The 20,437-nt window shown below is 46.0% G+C and overlaps 1 protein-coding gene across 1 annotated transcript in view; it reads right to left on the bottom strand.

Annotated features, from left to right (window-relative positions):
* Positions 1-287: 287 nt before the first annotated feature.
* The window catches only part of CPLX1 (complexin 1), a 156,258-nt gene continuing 136,108 nt past the window's right edge, over positions 288-20,437 (bottom strand). The window contains exon 4 of the mRNA XM_081177094.1: positions 288-7,099. Within this exon, the coding sequence (XP_081033220.1) occupies positions 6,902-7,099 (198 nt within the window). The 3' untranslated portion in view covers positions 288-6,901. The remainder of the gene's footprint in view (positions 7,100-20,437) is intronic.

Here is a 20,437-nt window from a genome sequence, read left to right as displayed (position 1 = left end):
TTGCTGTTTAAACTTCTTTTTTTAAATACTTGTTTCTATTATACCACATGCATCACCTTGAGACATATATGTGGAAGGTGATTAACTGATTAATAAAAATAATACCATGGATGTTTGGATACACAGGCATTGTACAAATATATTCACCAGAGAGCTGGGATCGGCTGCAATTTTCTATAAAGTGTACCCTTGGTTGGAAACCCAAATTTCAAATCATGGGATGTGTGGCGAGTCCTATATTCTTAGTTCCTAATAGGAATTCCACGGGAAAGCATGGGGGGAGGGGGAGAGGGATGAAATCACTTTTATTATTACCATTTGTTTGTTTGTTTGTTGTTGTTGTTTATTGGCTGTGATTCCATTTGAAAAGAACATTGTACCATTGAACCCACATCATGCAGGAAAAGGTAGCAGGCAGATTACAAACAGAATTTACATTCACAAAGTCTCTACTTGAAGTCACCTTCTGGCTGCTCCCGAAGGTGCCGCATGCATTCCAAAGAGGAAAAAAAAGAGCATTTTGTTTGTTTGTTTCGTTTCACTTATTAGAAAATGCCCATCTAGTTAGTGTTCTGCGCTTTTTTATTATTAGTATTATTATTAGTATTACGCGAGTGTGAAAACAAGCATTGTTTAAAAAGACATTTACTGAAAGATGTTGCTGACTGAGCACATAGAACCGGAGTCTTGGTTAACACAGAATAAAACGGATACAGGTAAACGGGTTCAGAGAGATACATAGGACGTTACATTCAGATCACAACAATGGAATTCCTAACAACAATTGGTTCTAAGAGCCTGTTCGATTGATGTACTGAACATCACTGGTATGTTGAAGGACTGGGCAGATGGAAACTAAGCTAACATATTGTACCGGAAACATAGACAGAGAAATGCCAAAGGGATTTAGCACACAATGCAAGTTTGTTCGTTGGTTCGTTGAAAACACAGAATAGCATTCGTAATGAATATTGCAGTCTGATTTCATATGGCTTTCTCTAAAGATATATGCATGAAGCTCAATGCCAAACTCACTCGTAATCACCTGGCTTCTCCCGGAAGCAAAGGCCTTTTGATTAATGCTGCTTTAATTTATTGATTGTTTAAAAATAAAACAGAAAGGCTTTGGGAGAGGGAGGTGAACAAAATGCAGAAATGGGGAACTGCCCAAGCTTTCCATATCAATACAAACTATTTTTTTCTTAAGGAAAAAAGAAACCCATATACCTGAGATTGAACATATTGTGATTTAATTCTTTTTCTAAAATAATAATAATGCTGTGGAAGGAGAAAGAACCCAAGCGAAGAATCACACTTCTCTTTGGTGTTGGTTTTGTGCCCATCAAGTTGCCGAGTGCTAGGTGTTAGTGTTTTATTAGTGGTCCTCAACTCCATAGATACCAGAAGCAAAGAACTGAGGGATTGTGCCGACATTTCATTTCATTTTAGGGAAGGGAAGTGCCCATTGTGACTGTGTTGACAGCAGTTTAGGCACTTTGGAGGCCAGGGACCTTAAAGTTGTAGAGCACTGCTCCAGGCCATTGATTCAGGGTCTATCTGGTCAGCCAAACCAGGCGGCGAGAGTTCTTCTTGGAATGTACCAGTTCATATTTCAACAGGTGATGGGGGAATCTCATTTCTGAATACTCCCCCATCAGAAAAAATAAAAATAAAATAAAATCCTTGCATGCTGAAAAGCAGCACATCAAGAAGATTGTCTGGCTAGAACCTTTCTGCCTGGAGTGCTAAGTTTGGATGTGCAAGGGCTTTCTCCTAACGTTAGAGAACATTCATAACTTTGAGAAGCTACCTGCTGCCTGAAATGGAACAAGCCAGGAAAAAAATACTACTGTACGATTCCAGTGGCTTCAAGCCCATCTATAGAAACGTCGTTGGAGAGAAATTCACTCGCTCTGCTTTTAGCAGAATAGCATGTCTACCTCTATTCCTAGAAAAATAAAATATTTAAATATATGTCTCTGTTAATGGGCCAGAATCAGGGGTACACCTCATATAGAACTATTTCTGTTTCTTCATGTTTATAGCTGCAGTTTGAACTCCACTAAACCTGGAGTAGCAAACCCCATTGCATGGGGTTTACTTTTGAGTAGATATGGTTAGTATTGCAGCCTTAATCTCATTTTTTGGGCCACAGTCAAGCAGGTACATATGGCCAGCATGCAGAATGGAAGCTGCAAAGCTGGCCGTAGGGTAAATCAGTTGCCCAACTGCTCTTCTGCAAGGTGGGACACTGTGGACTGAAAAGAGATTGGTATTTCTTGGATCAGCCAGACAAAAGCATTGCTATGGACAGAACCAGCTGGAAGGCATACCAAGTGAACTCACCATTCAGCAAGGGCAGATTTTGTGTGAACTGGTCCTTAATAGGGCAAACGTTGCCTAAGTGGTTGTAGATAGACAACACACTGGTTCATGGTTGATGAGAGAATAAAGTTTCCTTTGCCCAAACAGCCAAAGGCTCGGTCACTATGAGAATTTGAATAAGAGCACACCCCACATTTACAGATTCTAATAGGTATAACAGGAATCACTTTCCCCCAGAGAACCCTGGGAATCTTAGTTCTGCGAGCAGGGTTAGTGGGAGCGAAGGAAGCACTATCAGGGAATGTTCATCACCTTTACCAGACTTCATTTCCAAGGATTCTTTGGAGGAAACCAGATCAGTGACGTTGGTACATGCCAACAGAAAGCTCCTATTCATGCTATAGATGAGGTTTCAGAAACCTGCGGCCTCAACTTGAGACCTGGCATTTGGGAAAGAAAGTGGTAGGACATCTCAGCAGCCTTTTGCTGGCATGGAGGGATGAGTAAGACAACACAGTGAGGGAATGCAGACACCCTAAATCTCGTTACACTACCAGTTCACTGAAAATGAAAAGTTTCCCTCAGGATTCATGACAAGCCCACTGTCCTCTCACAAGGTTATCTTTTGGGGCTTTCCTTTTGACCGGAAATGCTGGCCACCAGAAACAGTGTTCTCAGTTTGGAACTCCAGACCCAGAAGCCACATTCAACCTGCTCCCTTATTGCTTTAAGAAGATGGCAGAGAAGCAAACACTTTCAGAGGGTGTTTGTGGCCCTGTGAAGACCAGGAATGTTAGATGTATTGTATTTGTATCTGCTGTTGATTCTTCTCTTATTCTCTATACTTGTAGGGTTGTTTTTTTTAAAAGAAGAATTCAAAATAATTAAAGTATAAGTTTGTTTTGTAAGGGTTTCAGTATGTCATAAACCACCTCTCTTTGAACCTTAGATGGGGCATATGTTTTATAAATGCAAAAATTGTGACCTTACCCCCAAGCTGCTGGGGTTCAAGGGAAAACATACCTAGTATTATCTGTGGAAATATGAAGGTAAGGTTATTGTTGTTTTCAAAAAATAACAAAACTGGATTAAGCAATGTGCTCTAAGTCAGATTTTTAAACATTGATCTAGATGGGGCTTCAGAACGGAGTTGTTCTGCCTGGATATAGCATATCCTTAAAATTGCTTTTCTGGCATTATGGATATATAACGATAGTCAACATTTTGGAAATTAATCTGTCGTTGTACAACAGGTATGGCCAATATGCCAAACTAGAACACAGCAAAGCAATGAACAACACCCCACGCCTGCCACCTCACACCTTAGGATGCTGGATGCTAATAAATCTTATTTTTAAAAACACACACACATTCAGTATGACTGCTCATTTCATCAGCTGGTCTTGCCACTGTCTGGTGAAACTGACTCAGTGCTTGGCTGATTTCCAACTGAGCTTTTATTCTGGGGCCAATGCAGATTTGGCCATTCAGACTACAAGAACCCTTCCTTGGGAAACTTTCAATAATAGGACTGAGCTTCACAATTTGCAGGCTCACATGATATATCTGTTGTTAGATCGGAATACAGGTGGGGAATTCAAATATTTAAAGGCATTTGCTGGATCAGCCGCTGTTGCTCCATCCTCACCCCTCCTCTACCCATGAGTTTTGGACTCCCTGTGTGATTCTAAATCATGGGGGGAACCGATATGTGCACAGCTAGACCCCTGCTCCAGACCTTCAGCCTCAATGCATGTAGAAGCAGCCCTTTGGAAATGTGACAGTGAGGGTGGGGCCAGTGAGGGCGACACCCATTATTCTGATGGGCCGTAATGCCAGAAGATTTCTATTCAACCATTCAGGTTGGAATTCAATTCAATCACAAAATCCCATCTGCAGAAGCATATCAGCTTGCAAAATTGAATGATCCTCTTCCCACTGTGTGTCATTCTGGGGATTCTCCTTACACCATCCCAGACAATTTAGGGGGCAAGCACACACAGGAAGGAGAGGGGGGAAGCCTTGATGCACAAGTTGAAGGCCCCTATCAGTCTCCCACTTCCCTGGCTACCAGTAGTGGTATATATAGACCAGCGACAAACAGGCTTTTCACATGGTCCTGCTGATCATGTGATTCAGCTCTGATTCCAGGATCAGACCTGGGAATGTTACACATAGAAAACAATGAACACTGAGTTCCACCACACTAGCAAGGTAACCTCAGTTCTGGCCCTGGGACAGAATAAATGTTGGTGTGCAGAAGCTGATCTCCTGAAGTATCTAGAAAGCCAACAGTATCTAGAAAGCAAAAGCACCAGGAGAGAATCTTGCTGCACCTGCTTAATACTTTTGGCTCATCTAGCTCCATATCACCTTCTTGGCTAAGCAACAGCTATCCCAGATCTCAAACACAAACACCCCACCCCCCTGGGATTTCTTACCTCCACAGTATTGCTACGCCAGTGAACTATGGCCCTTCTCTGATCTGGGATAGGCTTCAATGTTTTCAAACTTCAGTTTCACAGGTGAAAAATTGGCCATTGTCATTGGACATAGGCTCATACCCATTTATTTCTGAAGGGGGTATGAAGAAGGATGCCTATCACAAGCCAATACAAAGCAGAGAAGCCTCATATCTACATTTTAATAATTGTTTAAGTGACAAGTACCCACCACCTTGGAGCAGGTTTGCTTTGAAATGAACAACAGGGTGGAATATTGTAGTGCGCACTTCTCCTGCTCCCAGTCTCTCTGTTAAGTAAAGCATTAGAGGTGCGCTTTTGCTTTTTAAGACCTTGGAAATTCAGTGAAGGGACCCCCTGTATTGCCAAGGAAGCATGGTTCCTTTAGCACCTCCCCGTCTGGCCATGAAAAACAACTTGAGGCCTTCAACGTGAGTTGACTGGATAGTGCAGACGATCCAAGTGTCTCCAAACAAGCTGGAGACTTTATAGATTAGAGGAAATGTACTGGCCGGCTTTTGTTAAGCTAGAAAGGGAAGGCAGCACATTGCAAGCCAAAACTGCAGAGTTCTATATTCACTTACCTGGGAGGAGTAAATTTCACCATACTAAAAGTGCCTTCATTGGAGATTTTTAAGCAGAGGTTGGATGGCCACCTGCTATGGTTGCTTTAGTTGTGATTCCTGCATTGCAGGGGAGCTGGATTAGATGACCCTCGAGGTCACTTCCAACTCCACAATTCTCTGATATTGTGATTTACTTCTGACAGGCATACATAGGATTGTGCTGTCAAGAAACTTCCTCGCTAGCTTCCTATTATGGCTGTTTTCAAGGCTACAAGACCCTTGCCTAGAAGACTCTGAGGCACGTAGATGCTTTCTTATAAAGTGCAGTTGAATGCAGCTCTTCCACTGACATCTGGGCTGGAATCATGGGCAGTGAATGGTCCAGTTTCGACATTATCTCTTATCAGTGATGAGGAATAATGGGAATAGCAGAAAACAAACATGTGTTTCCATTTCAGCTGGGCTGGAGACACCCTACAAGGGCAGGGCTTTGCTGAATATCCTCCCATTTCCATTTTGGGGCCAAAAGTAGAGATTTGTGGAGGCTGAAATATTTGTTCCAAAGCAGTGGTTGTGAATATATTCATGGCCCTCATTGTTTTTGACACTGGCCATTGTTCCCTTAGCTGCTCTGCTTATCTGCCACTTCCACCTGCCTCTATCGCCTTCTGGGGTTAGTCAGGCTGGTCACTGGGACAATGCCCTATTGCTATGTAGCCAATCATACTTGGCATTTTGGTGGCATCGCTGAGGACAAATCTAAGAGAGGAATGTTGCTTAGATTAATCATGTAAGTGATCCCAGCCAATCAAGCATCTCACAGGGAACATGGCAATATTACTACATTATGCAGCGGATCGGTTTTGTCTATGTGGTGATGTTGCTGAGGGCAAACCAAGTCAGTTGGAAGAGAGAAGGAGGGTGGGCAATGTTACTGGACAGGGGAAGAATTTTACAGCCATTGCCCCGCCCCCATCACCCAAAAGAGGAAGGTGGTTCTTTGTTTATACTATCCAAAAACAGTGAGTACTTTCAACTTAGACCTATAAAGGGGCATCCTAATGGGTGCCTTGATTCTCTGTTAGTTACAAATTCAGTAAATGAGGAGTGTGTGTGTGTGTGTGTGTGTGTGTGTGTGTGTGTGTGTGTGTGTGTGCCACCTATCATTCACTGTGGGTGAACCCTCCCTCTTGCTGGGAGACAAAAACGAGCATGCTGTAGTCCCTTTTCTCTGCTTAATGTACACCTGCCTCTTTTTAACATACGCAGAACTATGGCTTTATAATAATAAAAAGTTGTGTAGACTGCAGCTCATTCATCTTTACATCCACTTGGAGGCATCGACTAGATGTGAATATGTACAAATTAAGGGATGGATGGGAGAGGGAGGAGGGTGTGGGTCGGGGTGGGGCTTGAGTAAATGGCAAGGGGCTGGAGCTGTGGGTGGGGAGAGGTTGCGTGATGTGTGGCAAGTATAAATTCCCCATTTGGCCAATGGGAAATCCATTTCCTTTACTGTCCACGGACAGACTGGCAGTCTGTAGCCATTTACTTCTTGAACATGTCCTGGAGGGGACCAGGCAGGTATTTGATAACGGTGTCTAGAATGCTCTCCTCTTCCTCCTCGTCCTCGTCGCCACAGCCAGGGGGGATGGCCTTCTTTGGACGTGTCAGACTCCCTTCGGCATTGGCTTCCAGAGCAGCCTGGGCTTCTGCTTCCCTTTCCTCCTTCTTCTTTATTCCGTACTGCATCAGGGAATAGGGGAGAGGATTGTAGGGAAGTAGAGAGAGGGAGGGAGGGAAGGAAGGAAGGAAAAAAACCACAATTTTGTCACTCTCACAGCTAACACCAGGAATTAAAGCAGGAGAGGATGCCGTACCGAATGTTAATATTTGCTTCTTGCAAAGATCTCATCTCTGCCATGGCCTGTTGGTGGTCAATATTGCTGAGCCTTTAGATCAAACAGCCTTTTTAAAATGTCAGGCGAGCCTTGAATGACAAAGCTGAAGAAAGAGGCATGACCCCTAAAAATCAAGGAACATTATATAAAGAAACAAATCCCTCTTAATCCCCTGCTCGGTTGCACAAAAGTTGAATACAGAAGACTGGGGGGGGGGAGTCCCAACCCAACTGGTAATTTACTGAGTGGATTTTCAACCATAGGGATGCTTCTCTGTGGCTGCTCTGGGGAAGAATTATTCATCACACACTCTCCAAGTTGCCTTGGGTAGATGAATGTCTGAAGGGCTGATCATGAAGAAGGTGGAGCAGACTTGCCCCCTGTCACTTCAGAGGGAAGGACTATGGCAATAAATAAGCTACATTTTAGGAGAACTGTTCTGACAGGAAGAGTAGTTTGATGTAGAATGGGCAGCCTTGGAGAGGCAGAGAGCTTTTTGTTCACTGGAGATACTTAACACCAACTCGTCCATCACCTGTCAGGGATGCTGTAGGTGTATCCAAAAGCGTGGGTTCTGCATGGCATAGGGAATTGGGTTAGATATGCCCAAGATACCATCAAACTCTAAAATTTAAGCTTCACCAACCTGGTCCCCTCCAGATGTGTTGAACTATGACTCCTACAAGCCCCATGCTGGGTGGAGCTGATGAGAGCTGTGTTCCAAAACATCTGGAGGACGCTAGGTTGGCAAAGACTGCTATACTATAGTTCTGGTGTCTACTAGCTCCATCTGGTACACAGGCTGAGACCCTACCTACCTGCAGACTGTCTCACCAGAGTGGTGCATGCTCTAGTTATCTCCTGCTTGGATTACTGCAACGCGCTCTATGTGGGGCTACCTTTGAAGGTTAAGGGATGATATGATAGCCATGTTCAAATATATAAAAGGATGTCACACAGAGGAGGGAGAAAGGTTGTTTTCTGCTGCTCCAGAGAAGCGGACACGGAGCAATGGATCCAAACTACAAGAAAGAAGATTCCACCTAAACATTAGGAAGAACTTCCTGACAGTAAGAGCTGTTTGACAGTGGAATTTGCTGCCAAGGAGTGTGGTGGAGTCTCCTACTTTGGAGGTCTTTAAGCAGAGGCTTGACAACCATATGTCAGGAGTGCTCTGATGGTGTTTCCTGCTTGGCAGGGGGTTGGACTCGATGGCCCTTGTGGTCTCTTCCAACTCTATGATTCTAAGGTGACCCAGAAACTACAACTAATCCAGAATGTGGCAGCTAGACTGTTGACTGGGAGTGGCCGCCGAGACCATATAACACCATTCCTGAAAGACCGACATTGGCTCCCAGTACGTTTCTGAGCACAATTCAAAGTGTTGATGCTGACCTTTAAAGCCCTAAATGGCCTCGGCCCTGTGTACCTGAAGGAGCGTCTCCACCCCCATCGTTCAGCCCGGACACTGAGGTCCAGCGCCGAGGGCCTTCTGGTGGTTCCCTCACTGCGAGAAGTGAGGTTACAGGGAACCAGGAAGAGGACTTTCTCAGTAGTGGCGTCCACCCTGCAGAATCCCCTCCCATGAGATGTCAAGGAAATAAACAGCTATCCGACTTTTAGAAGACATTTGAAGGCAGCCCTGTTTAGGGAAGTTTTTAATGTTTATGTTTTATCGTGTTTTTAATATTCTGTTGGGAGCCGCCCAGAGTGGCTGGGGAAACCCAGCCAGATGGACAGGGAATATATGAATTGTTGTTGTTGTTCTACCAGTGTTGGGTGGTAAAATCAAAGTTTGACAATTATGCTAGATATTAACTTTGGGTATGTTCAGTTGAGAATTTCCAGTCCCATTTGAGCCCACAGCTAGGGTTGAGAAAGATTCCCTATTTGAAACCTTGGAGAGCTAGTGCAGACAGTTCGAATGTAGATGGACCAACGGTCTGACTTTGCAGCTTCCTGTGTTCTTATGTAACAGCTTCTGTACTTTCATCATTATATAAAAAAGGAAATGCTGTAGGGTATGTTTAGCCTGGAAAAGAGACTGAGAGGAGATTTGAAAGCCATCTTCAAATATCTCAAGGACTGTCACAAGGAAGATGGAGGAAGCTTGTTCTTTACTGCTCCAGAGGGTACGACCCAAACCAATGGGTTCAAGTTACAAGGAGGGAGATTCCAACTAAACATCAGGAATAACTTTTTTGACAGTCAAAATAAAAAAATTCCTTCCAGTAGCACCTTAAAGACCAACTAAGTTAGTTCTTGGTATGAGCTTTCGTGTGCATGCACACTTCTTTAGATACACTGAAACAGAAGTTGCCAGATCCTTCTATATAGTGAGAAGGTGGGGAGGGGTATTACTCAGAAGGGTGGTGGGAATGGGAGATTGGCAGATAGCTGAGATGAGCCTGTTGACGACTCTTAACGACTGTAATAGGTCTTACAGGAAAAGGCAAGGGGTGAGAAGGTGAGAAATGGCTTAGTCATGTATAATGAGATAAGAATCCAATGTCTTTGTTCAGACCAGGTCTCTCCATGGTTCTAAGTTTGGTAATGAGTTGCAATTCAGCAGCTTCTCTTTCCAGTCTATTTCTGAAATTCCTTTGTAGTAAAACAGCTACTTTGAGATCTTGTATAGAATGTCCTGGGAGATTGAAGTGTTCTCCTACTGGTTTCTCTGTTTTGTGATTCTTGATGTCAGATTTATGTCCGTTTATTCTTTGGCGTAAGGTTTGGCCTGTTTGTCCAATATAGACAAACAGTCTATATTGACAGTAAGATCTGTTCAACAGTGGAACAGACTCCCTTGGAAGGTGGTGGACTCTCCTTCCTTGGAGGTTTTTAAGAAGAGGTTAAATGGCCATCTGGATGCTTTAGTTGAGATTCCTGCAATGCAAGGGGTTGGACTAGATTACCCCCAGGTTCCCTTCCAACTCTACAATTTATGATTCTATGTAGCTGTTGCATAATAAAATGTTGGCATATTTTTTAAAAGGACTCCCTAGAAATAAACAGTCTAGCATTTAAAAAACGAAATCACTTAGCAATCCAGATCCCTACAGCTCAGACTTACGTGAAAATCTATAGCTTGGGAAATGACCTGCTTTTGGCCACTCCAAGCCATTTCAATTACGCTGAATTAAGAAGGCACTTCACGAGCGAAAGGGCACAGAGGGTGTCAGATTATCTCCTGCAAAAGAACTCATCCATCTGATCCAAAAGTAATTGCCTTGTCCGAATGATCCCCACCTTTCCTTTCACTTTTGCATTCTAATTAAGCCACGTGCTGGAATCAAGATGAAATTCAATATACATGATTCGCGGGATAACTGGTAGGGACAAACTCTCCGCAAAAGCTAGCAAAACACTTGACGAGAACGAGCAGCTTCAAAAAGGAAAAAAGAAAATTACATGGGATTTACAAAGGGATCAAAGGATTATCCTGGGACAAACTCTTCAGTGTTTCCCCTGGACTGACTATTGTAAGCTGCAGGTGCTCTTTTGACAGCTGGTCTGCTGAAACTGCCTCCCGCATTAATGTGACCAGCCAAGTGTCAATAACTCAACTCCACTTTTTCATAAACTCCATCCGGGAACAAGGTGCACTCAACATGGCCCCAGTTCCTCCAAGACCCTTCTTTGTGTTGCGTGGCGAGTTCCCGCCTCCCCCCAAAGAAATAAAGACACAGAACACAAGAATTCAGGTTAATGGGTCAAATTGGGCCACAACTTTTATTGATTACAGGAATTGAGCGGTATTGGCCTTAGGCATTGGTCCTAACTATTAACTGGCTAAAAGCCGGAAGGGTTAATCACCAGTGGGAGGAGTCCTGCTGAGGCACATCAACTAGGACCTCCCCCCGACGTCACCTTGTTGGGGCGTGCCATGTGCCCACACCTCCTTAGGCTTAGGACAAGGCCACGCCCCCTGGAATCCTTTACCGGACTACCCTTGTCTGGGGGAAGGTGATGGCGTTCCTCCCCCCCTCATTTGCATAACAACAGGACTGTACCCCCACCAATGCCTAACCGCCAATACCGAAGAGTTGTGACGGTTTGCTACGAGGTAGGTGAAAACCAAATGGCTAGTGCCAATCTGCCAGTTGGGAAAATTCCTACCAGGCCCCTTGACGGCGACCAACCGTAGTTCATAGCAACGTCAGGGAACCTAGCCTAGAGGGTGGGATGGGAGGGAAAAACTGAGTCAGCTGTGGGGCAGGAAAGAGGAGGGGCCTTGGCTGCGGCCAGGTTACATAGCCGAGGCCCCGCCCCCGGCACCAGCCAATTGGCTGGCTCGTGGTATGAGGTGAACAGGGATTCCCTTGTTATCGCGGGGGCTGGAGCCAGCCCCCGTGTGGGGGGGGTGGGGCGTGACGCCTGCAACCCCACCTCCTTGCCAGCACGGAAGTGGCTTTCCTCCTCCACTAGAACTCTGGATAGTGGAAACATGAGAATGGGCCTTTTCTGCTGTGGCTCCCCATTGTAGAATGCTCTCCCCAGGGAGATTCGGCTGGTGCCTTCATAATACCAGTTTAGGTGCCAGGAGAATACATTCCTCTTCAACTAGGCCTTTGGCTGCTTGACATTTGATGCCCTTTTAAATGTGTTGTGGCAGGGGGCTTATTGGTTTGTTTCTGTTTTTATTTTTATTATGTATTTTGCATTCTTTGTGTGTCATTTTGCATTGTGAACCACCCTGAGAACTGCAGAAAAAGGGTGGTATACCAATATTATTATTATTATTATTATTATTATTATTAACAATGAAGAGGAGTGCCAGAATAGTTCCACTGGCAAGTTTGCATCCCTCTGTGATTCATCATCATCATCATCATCATCATTTTATTTGCACCCTGCTCATCTAACTGGGCTGCCAAGAAACCCCTTGCTACATTTTGCTACGATTTTCCTTTTCTGTTCTTTTTAATCCCTCCCTTGTTTCAGGCAGAGCAGTTGAGGTGGGTGGAGATTGGTTCACATTTTGAGCTGCTGAGTCACAGAGGGGTGCAAACTCACCCGTGGAGCTGTTCTGGGGCTCCTCTTGGTGCCGTCCTCCCCATAGCCTCTCCTACCCTCTTCGCCTTCCTGGTAAGCAGCAAGCGACTCTGTCGTTGGGAAAGCAACGCTGGTAAAGTGTTTACTGAACTGTGCCGAAAATAACAAAATAAGGCCCAGCATGCCCTGCCTTTCCCCAACTCTCTGACCAGGCCCTTGGGATGTGGGTGCCGCTGTGGGTTAAACCACAGAGCCTAGGACTTGCCGATCGGAAGGTCGGTGGTTCGAATCCCCGCGATGGGGTGAGCTCCCGTTGCTCGGTCCCTGCTCCTGCCAACTTAGCAGTTCGAAAGCACATCAAAGTGCAAGTAGATAAATAGGTACCACTCCGGCAGGAAGGTAAACGGCATTTCCGTGCGCTGCTCTGGTTCGCCAGAAGCGGCTTAGTCATGCTGGCCACATGACCCGGAAGTTGTACGCTGGCTCCCTCGGCCAATAAAGCAAGATGAGCGCCGCAACCCCTCATTCTCACTTGGAGCCCTAGTGGTCACCATCCTTGACCTTGCATAAGGCTCACAGGATTACCAAGGGGCAACGCTACAATGGATCAACAGCCAAGTGGCTGTGTGGCTCTCAGTACATTACAGTGTTGCCAAGGGGTAAGCCCACCAATGTGGGGGTCAGTGTAGGCAGAGCTGAGCAAGAGTGACCAGTGACCTGACTCGGTTTAAGGCAGCTAATACGTTCCTATGATAAGAAATTTTTCTGTTTTGCTATTTTGGTTCATTTCCCCAGTACTCCTTGCTTTCCTTCCACCATCCAAATGACCCTAACCTGTTCCCTGCTAAGGTTCTTCCTACTGTGATTACAGATTTTGGCAAACCACACGGGTATTGTTGGGACTTGAAATAAATTGACACTGCCAGCTGGATGTCAGTGCTGACCTTTAGCGCCACATGCCCTGGAACACAAATGCTCACTGGCATATGGAGATGTTTAAAGGGGCGTAGAGGGGATCAACTTTGGAGAAAGGAGCTCTTCCAACAATAAATTCATCTTTCATTGATAATCAGCTGGCACCAACTACCCCAGATAAAGGGAGCAGGGAAGCCACACCTTAGTTGCTATGTTTTGATTGCAATTTGATATGTATTGTATAACCATCTGGAACACTTTCATTTGTAGCTACATTTTGTGGACTTCCTGACAAGACAGAAGTACTGTTTTTGTGGGACTGGGGCGGGCTGGTGTGGAGGACTCCCTGGTCCTGAATGGGGTAACTGTGCCCCTAAAGGACCAGGTGAGCAGCCTGGGAGTCATTTTGGACTCACAGCTGTCCATGGAGGCGCAGGTCAATTCTGTATCCAGGGTAGATGTCTACCCAATCCACCTGGTATGCAGGCTGAGACCCTGCCTGCCCGGGGACTGTCTCACCAGAGCGGTGCATGCTCAAGTTATCTCCCACTTGGACTACTGCAATGTGCTCTACATGGGGCTACCTTTGAAGGTGACCCGCAAACTACAACTAATCCAGAATGCGGCAGCTAGACTGGTGACTGGGGGCGGCCGCCGAGACCACATAACACCGGTCTTGAAAGACCTACATTGGCTCCCAGTACGTTTCCGAGCACAGTTCAAAGTGTTGGTGCTGACCTTTAAAGCCCTAAACGGCTTCGGTCCAGTATACCTGAAGGAGCGTCTCCACCCCCATCATTCTGCCCGGACGCTGAGGTCCAGCACCGAGGGCCTTCTGGCGGTTTCCTCATTGCAAGAAGCAAAGCTACAGGGAACCAGGCAGAGGGTCTTATCGGTAGTGGCACCAGCCCTGTGGAACGCCCTCCCATCAGATGTCAAAGAGATAAACAACTACCTGATATTCAGAAGACATCTTAAGGCAGCCTTGTTCAGGGAATTTTTTAATGTGTGACATCTTAGTGTATTTTTGGTCTTTGTGGAAGCCGCCCAGATTGGCTGGGGAAACCCAGCCAGATGGGCAGGGTACAAATAATAAATTCTTATTATTAATATTCCTCTGAGGTTATGGCTTTCCTCTGCAGGAGTGTACACATGCAAGGGCTGTACACCGATACCTCAAATCTGATTTCTGGGCCTGATTTGTAGTTCTGGATTAGACCTGATTCAGATCAGATCAATCTGAACATCATCTGGTCTGCCCCAGATAACAAAATACAAATATTTGGAAATCGGTTTGATTTGCATTGGGAAACCAAAATAACCATATCTTTCTTGTTTTCTACCAAATCTGCAGGCATGCCAGCCCCTACAAAATTGTAACACTGAAAAATTATAGACAGGAAGCTCCAGGGTTCTTGTTGTTTTGAAAAAAAGAGAGACTGTACTGCACTTATGTTTGTAATATTACACAATATTTGTGCAGCTTGTACACTTGACTGTATACATTGTACTCAAAGGACTCCCACCCTCACAACAAAGTTCTAATAAAGAAAGACACCTTAAACAGAACACACCTGTAAACAAACCTTGTCAAAACTAGAGCCAAAATTGGGGGAGAGGGATACTAAGACCCAGACAGCAAACGTTTAAAAAAGGATGGGATGATTGGGAAACGATGGAAAACATTCAAACACATATATACTGTGAAGGAAACAAATCACAAGCTGAACAAATGGCACCAAGCTCTTTCTAAGAGACAGAACTTATGCATTAAGACTTTAGCATCCCTCCCCTCAAGCATTGCAAATGGAGATTGATTGAGCCCTGCAGCTCTCAATAAGCAAAGTCCAGCTCTCCTTCTCTCCTCCCACCCTGGAGTTTGCCATATATGGTGCTGTAATTAATAACTGCAACAATTTGGAGACTGTCTGGCTTTCTGAGAGACAGTTTTGAGCAACAGATCCACTATGTAGCAATTGGTAGCTGCTTCAGCAAGGTGCAAGTTAGCCTGAATCAGTCCAGGATCCAGCCAAATCCGATGCACAGCCCTAATGCATGCAAGCTGAGAACCTGAGCAGCAGTGGTCAGTCACATTACTGCTGCTTACTAGGAGGTAGAAGCAGGGAGGGAATGAGGGAGTGAGGAGGTTGACACAGTGCAAACACACCCAAGGAGCTAATCTGGCGTTCCTGTGGGTGTGTTTGCACCACACCACCCTCCCTGCCACCTCCGCCTCTACCTAAGAAGCAGCAACACTACTCTCCAGAGGTCAGGTGAACAGCAGCACTCCACCATGCCATGTGTTACTGCCTTACAGGATAGTTGTAATAGCTGTAGCAATATAAGGTTTGGTAAGCACTCAGGAGGGTACGCAGGTGGCGCTGTGGGTTAAACCACAGCGCCCTAGGACTTGCCGATCAGAAGGTCAGTGGTTCGAATCTCCACGATGGGGTGAGCTCCCGTTGCTCGGTCCCAGCTCCTGCCCACCTAGCAGTTCGAAATCACGTCAAAGTGCAAGTAGATAAATAGGTACCACTCTGGCGGGAAGGTAAACGGCATTTCTGTGTGCTGCTCTGGTTTGCCAGAAGCGGCTTAGTCATGCTGGCCACATGACCCGGAAGCTGTACACCGGCTCCCTCGGCCAGTAAAGGGAGATGAGCGCTGAAACTCCACAGTTGTCCGCGACTGGACCTAATGGTCAGGGGTCCCTAATTTACCCTTTACCTCTAAGCACTCAGGACACTTGAGAGTGCTGGATCTCTTGAATGAATTTACCTGAATTCCTTCCAAACATACACAGAGAAAACCATCAAATAGCTACCTCCTGCCCTCACATATGGCAGTCTCACACCCCATTTAAAATGGGGTTAATAAGGAGCAAGGCTTCCGGGTCAGAAAGCATGCCTTCTATGCAGGTCTGGATCCTGGCAACCTTTCTTAGAAGCGGATCACTGCTCTGCTAGTCCACTCCCTCTCTTCTTGGAATGAATCCCCACGATTCCGTCAGAAGCTCTTGAAAATCAGCCTATTCATTTCCGAACAACAACTTTCAGCAGCCTGGGTACATAATATTGTTGGCTTCTCAAGTATAATTAAGCACATTTTGTTTTCGGCATTCTTCTCCTCTCCATCCTGTGGATCCTTTTCACCTCGCCTGCAGTTTGGAGGACAATTCTGACAGATCCAGCTGTCTCTGTGTACCCCCCCCCCCAAATCACGGACTGTGCTACAGCTTGCATTTTTCAGCGTGCATCATGAATATTTATTCGTTTCTCAAACACACTTCAAAGTTCTTTATTACGCCTTAGGGAATCTGCAGCATGGCCGGTTCTGGAGGGAGGGGAGGCTGGGCATTTGCCAGGGCTCCAAGACCAGCAAAGAGCCCATTGCCTCGGGGGGGATAAGCAAATGTGTCAGCTTCACTTTCTCTCCATTTCCCATCTCCCCAGCCAGAAATTCAACCCCATACATTTCTGCACCGCTTTACCATTTCCTTCAAAATCCCCACAAGTAATTGTCTGCATTTCAGTGCAAGTTTCTCCTGATATCACAGGCTGATTTGGGGGAGCACAACCGGTTTGGCCGCACTGGGCGCAGAGCCTCGGGGGCACCGCAGGGGGTGCCGCAATGATGTAGAATGAAAGGTGAGGGGGGGGGGTTGGCATCGCACAAGGCATTGCTGAAATTTGAGACCCCAGGATCTGTCATTGCTAATATACACATTTTTCATGCAATTTTGCTTTTTATACCCCAGCATCAGCCTTTGGCTAATTCAATTATAGCTCATTGTATAGCATGATTAATATTGTTTTGCAGCAATGGGTCTAGACCCGTGGTTCCCAATGTGGGGCATGCACCCCACAGGGGGGCAATTTGATTTTTAAGGGGGGGATTCGAGAATGAGTCATTAACAGTGAATGGCACTTTAGGCTTCCTCCACGTGAATAGTTCACTTTTTGAATAATAAGAATTATATGTCAAGGGGGGGGGGTCCAGGATTTTAGAGATGCTTAGGCATGGCCAAAAAAAGTGTGGGAACCACTGGTCTAGACTTTCAAAACCATTCTCCATAATTCAAGCCAACCCCCTGGCAGTCAAACCAACAGAGTTCAGTGGGTACTTCCAGGTATGGATGCAAGGGGCAGCAACTTCTGGAGTAGACCCTACATACTGGCAGGGAGGGGAGATTGAACTATTTTATTTTATTATTTTATTTTCTCAGAGGTAGTGCTGGCCACAGGTTTTTGAAGACCCTTGGGCAAGACATCTTCAGTCCTCCTTGCCTTGGGATAGATAGGACTCCTCCCTGCTTTCATAAAAAGGATCTCTGCCATAGTCCTCAGCCTTCCCCTTTCCACTGCTCTTCTCCCTTGGCCTCCACTCCATTCCAGCATCTCCTCGGGCCACCAGAACTCACCTTCCCTTCTATTTTGGGTACAAGGAGTCCAACTCATGGACAGATAACTTTTTTTTTGCTCTCATCAACCACACCACCCATAAGGGTTGATCACTGCTGCTTCTTCATGGCTCAAGGTCATAGCATCATCAGGCAGTTGCTGAGACATCCACTTCAACAGGGGACTCCACTACTGGTAACAGAGCCCCCTGGACCTGTTGCTGCTCCCCTTGTCATTGCCACCTCCCTTGTCCCCTTTGGCCAAGAGGGAGGGAGAGAGTACCAAAAAGGAATGGGAGTGAACAGAAGGAACAGCAGCTGCCACTTCCACCTTGGTCTTCTGCTTTGCCCTCATGGAATGTTGGAGTGTATGGGATTCACACCATTCCTAATGGTGCGAATCATGCCAGATCACATCTGGCCCTAAGTCTGTGGCTCAGCCAGACTGTTCACTGGAGGGCAGGTTTCTTTTCCTTCAGGAAGCAATTTCAACCCGTTTCCATTTGTAGATGCTGGTGGTGCTGTGGTCTAAACCACTGAACCTCTTTGGCTTGCTGATCAGCAGGTCGGCGGTTCGAATCCCCATGACGGGGTGAGCTCCCATTGCTCTGTCCCAGCTCCTGCCAACCTAGCAGTTCGAAAGCACACCAGTGTTCGTAGATAAATAGGTACTGCTGTGGTGGGAAGATAAACGCCGTTTCCTTGCGCTCTGGCTTCTGTCATGGTGTTCCATTGCACCAGAAGCGGTTTAGTCATGCTGGCCACATGACCCAGAAAGCTGTCTGTGGACAAATGCCGGCTCCCTCGGCCTGAAAGTGAGATGAGTGCCTCAACCCCATAGTCGCCTTTAACTGGACTTTACCATCCTTTCTTTTACCATTTGTAGAGAAGGGTGTAGAAATGTTATGACGATACTTTTAAGTCTTAAATGATAAAGACATGGGAAGGGCATTGAAAGAGAGAGAACTCCTTGGAGTGAATTGTGCCTGAGTTTTGCTTCCCTCCCCAGCAACACTGGGCCACGCTAAGGTCATTAGGCGTGATATTACTTCAGTACAATTAAGCACCAAGGATGCTCCATTAATTTACATTAGGCACAGGCATCTGCTTGGCAGTACGCTGTTCACCAGGTGTGAAGAGCTCAATTCCCCTTCTCATAAGCTCATTCATTATCTTCTTCATTATCGCGGGAGCTCACTTTGCTCCAAGAATGCTGCCATAAGGACCCATATGGATTGCCCTGGTGGTAGAATGGGGATGAGTCAATAGATTTGCCATCCAGCCAGAGCCATGAGGCTGAGGCACTGAAGCAGGAAATGAAACACACTCTCTTGCCCCCTAAGAGTGGGAGGGAGAGGAAAGGACTAATATGCAGCCTTTGAAGGCTAAAAAGAAATTAACTCTTTACTTGTTCTATGTATTTCATCATGCCAAAAGACTTCACTGATGGAGGGCTGTGCTAAATAACCTCCCAATTTCTGGCATTCGTGTTCCAAGTAGAACATTCAATGCTGTCAGACAAATCACTGGGAATGTAAAGGTAAAGGGACCCCTAACCATTAGGTCCAGTTGTGACCGACTCTGAGGTTGCGGCGCTCATCTCGCTTTATTGGCCAAGGGAGCCGGCGTACAGCTTCGAGGTCATGTGGCCAGCATGACTAAGCCGCTTCTGGCGAACCAGAGCAGCGCACGGAAACGCCATTTACCTTCCCACTGGAGCGGCACCTAATTATCTACTTGCACTTTGACGTGCTTTCGAACTGCTAGGTTGGCAGGAGCAGGGACTGAGTAACGGGAGCTCACCCCGTTGCGGGGATTTGAACCGCCGACCTTCTGATTGGCAAGCCCTAGGCTCAGTGGGCTCTGTGGTTTAACCCACAGCGCCACCCGCGTCCCACAATGTATATCTTGCCAAATTATTTTGATGTTGTTTGGGAATGCCTTTGTCCCCTACCACCCAGTTTTGACTTCTCAGCACCATTTTTCTTTGCTCTCACTGATCTTTACATTTTCTTTGCTCTCACTGATCATGGCCTCTTCGATTCAACTGACTGCAGCAACCCACATTATTTTGTGTACAGTGGTGCCTCGCAAGACGAAATTAATCTGTTCCGTGAGTCTCTTCGTCTAGCAGTTTTTTCGTCTTGCGAAGCAACCCTATTAGCGGATTAGCGCTATTAGCGGTTTAGCGGCTATTAAAGGCTTAGCGGCTATTAAAGGCTTAGCGGATTAGCGGCTAAAAGGCTATTAGCGGCTTAGCGGCTTAGAAAAAGGGAACACTCGCAAGACGTTTTCGTCTTGCAAAGCAAGCCCATAGGGAAAATCGTCTTGCGAAGCAGCTCAAAAACAGAAAACCCTTTCGTCTAGCGGGTTTTCCGTCTTGCGAGGCATTCGTCTTGCGGGGCACCACTGTACAAGCCTCCATCACATCGTACACAGCATCACAACATCCCTGGCAAAATCATTCTGCCTGCCACTTCCAGTGACCACGGACAGTGACGGCAGATGTGTTTTCAGCAGGTGCAGGGCGCCCCCCCCCCGACAAAACCCTTTCAACACTCACAGAAATGAACACAAAATTTAGGCACATAGTTTCAACTCCGCTCTCCACTGATCCCAGATGATTTCTCTCAGGCAAGGGGTCAAAGTCAGAATAATTTCACAAGCCGAATCACAAATTTTCATTTGCGTGCAGGTTCAGCTGAGTGATTCAAAAACTCTGTGTCTATTTAAAATGTCATGGGACACATTGATATCAATACACCTTTGCATACTCTAAACTTGGTTTCAGATTATCCGAGCATTACTAAGGAAGCAGTGGTGAAGATCCAGTGACATATGAACTTCCACTTCCTAAGGCCTACCCTCTATGATGAG

Source organism: Podarcis bocagei (assembly GCF_964188305.1).
Source record: "Podarcis bocagei genome assembly, chromosome: 17".
Lineage (NCBI taxonomy): Eukaryota > Metazoa > Chordata > Lepidosauria > Squamata > Lacertidae > Podarcis > Podarcis bocagei.
Note: the sequence above shows the minus strand (reverse complement) of the source record. Positions and strands in the feature narration are given on the sequence as shown.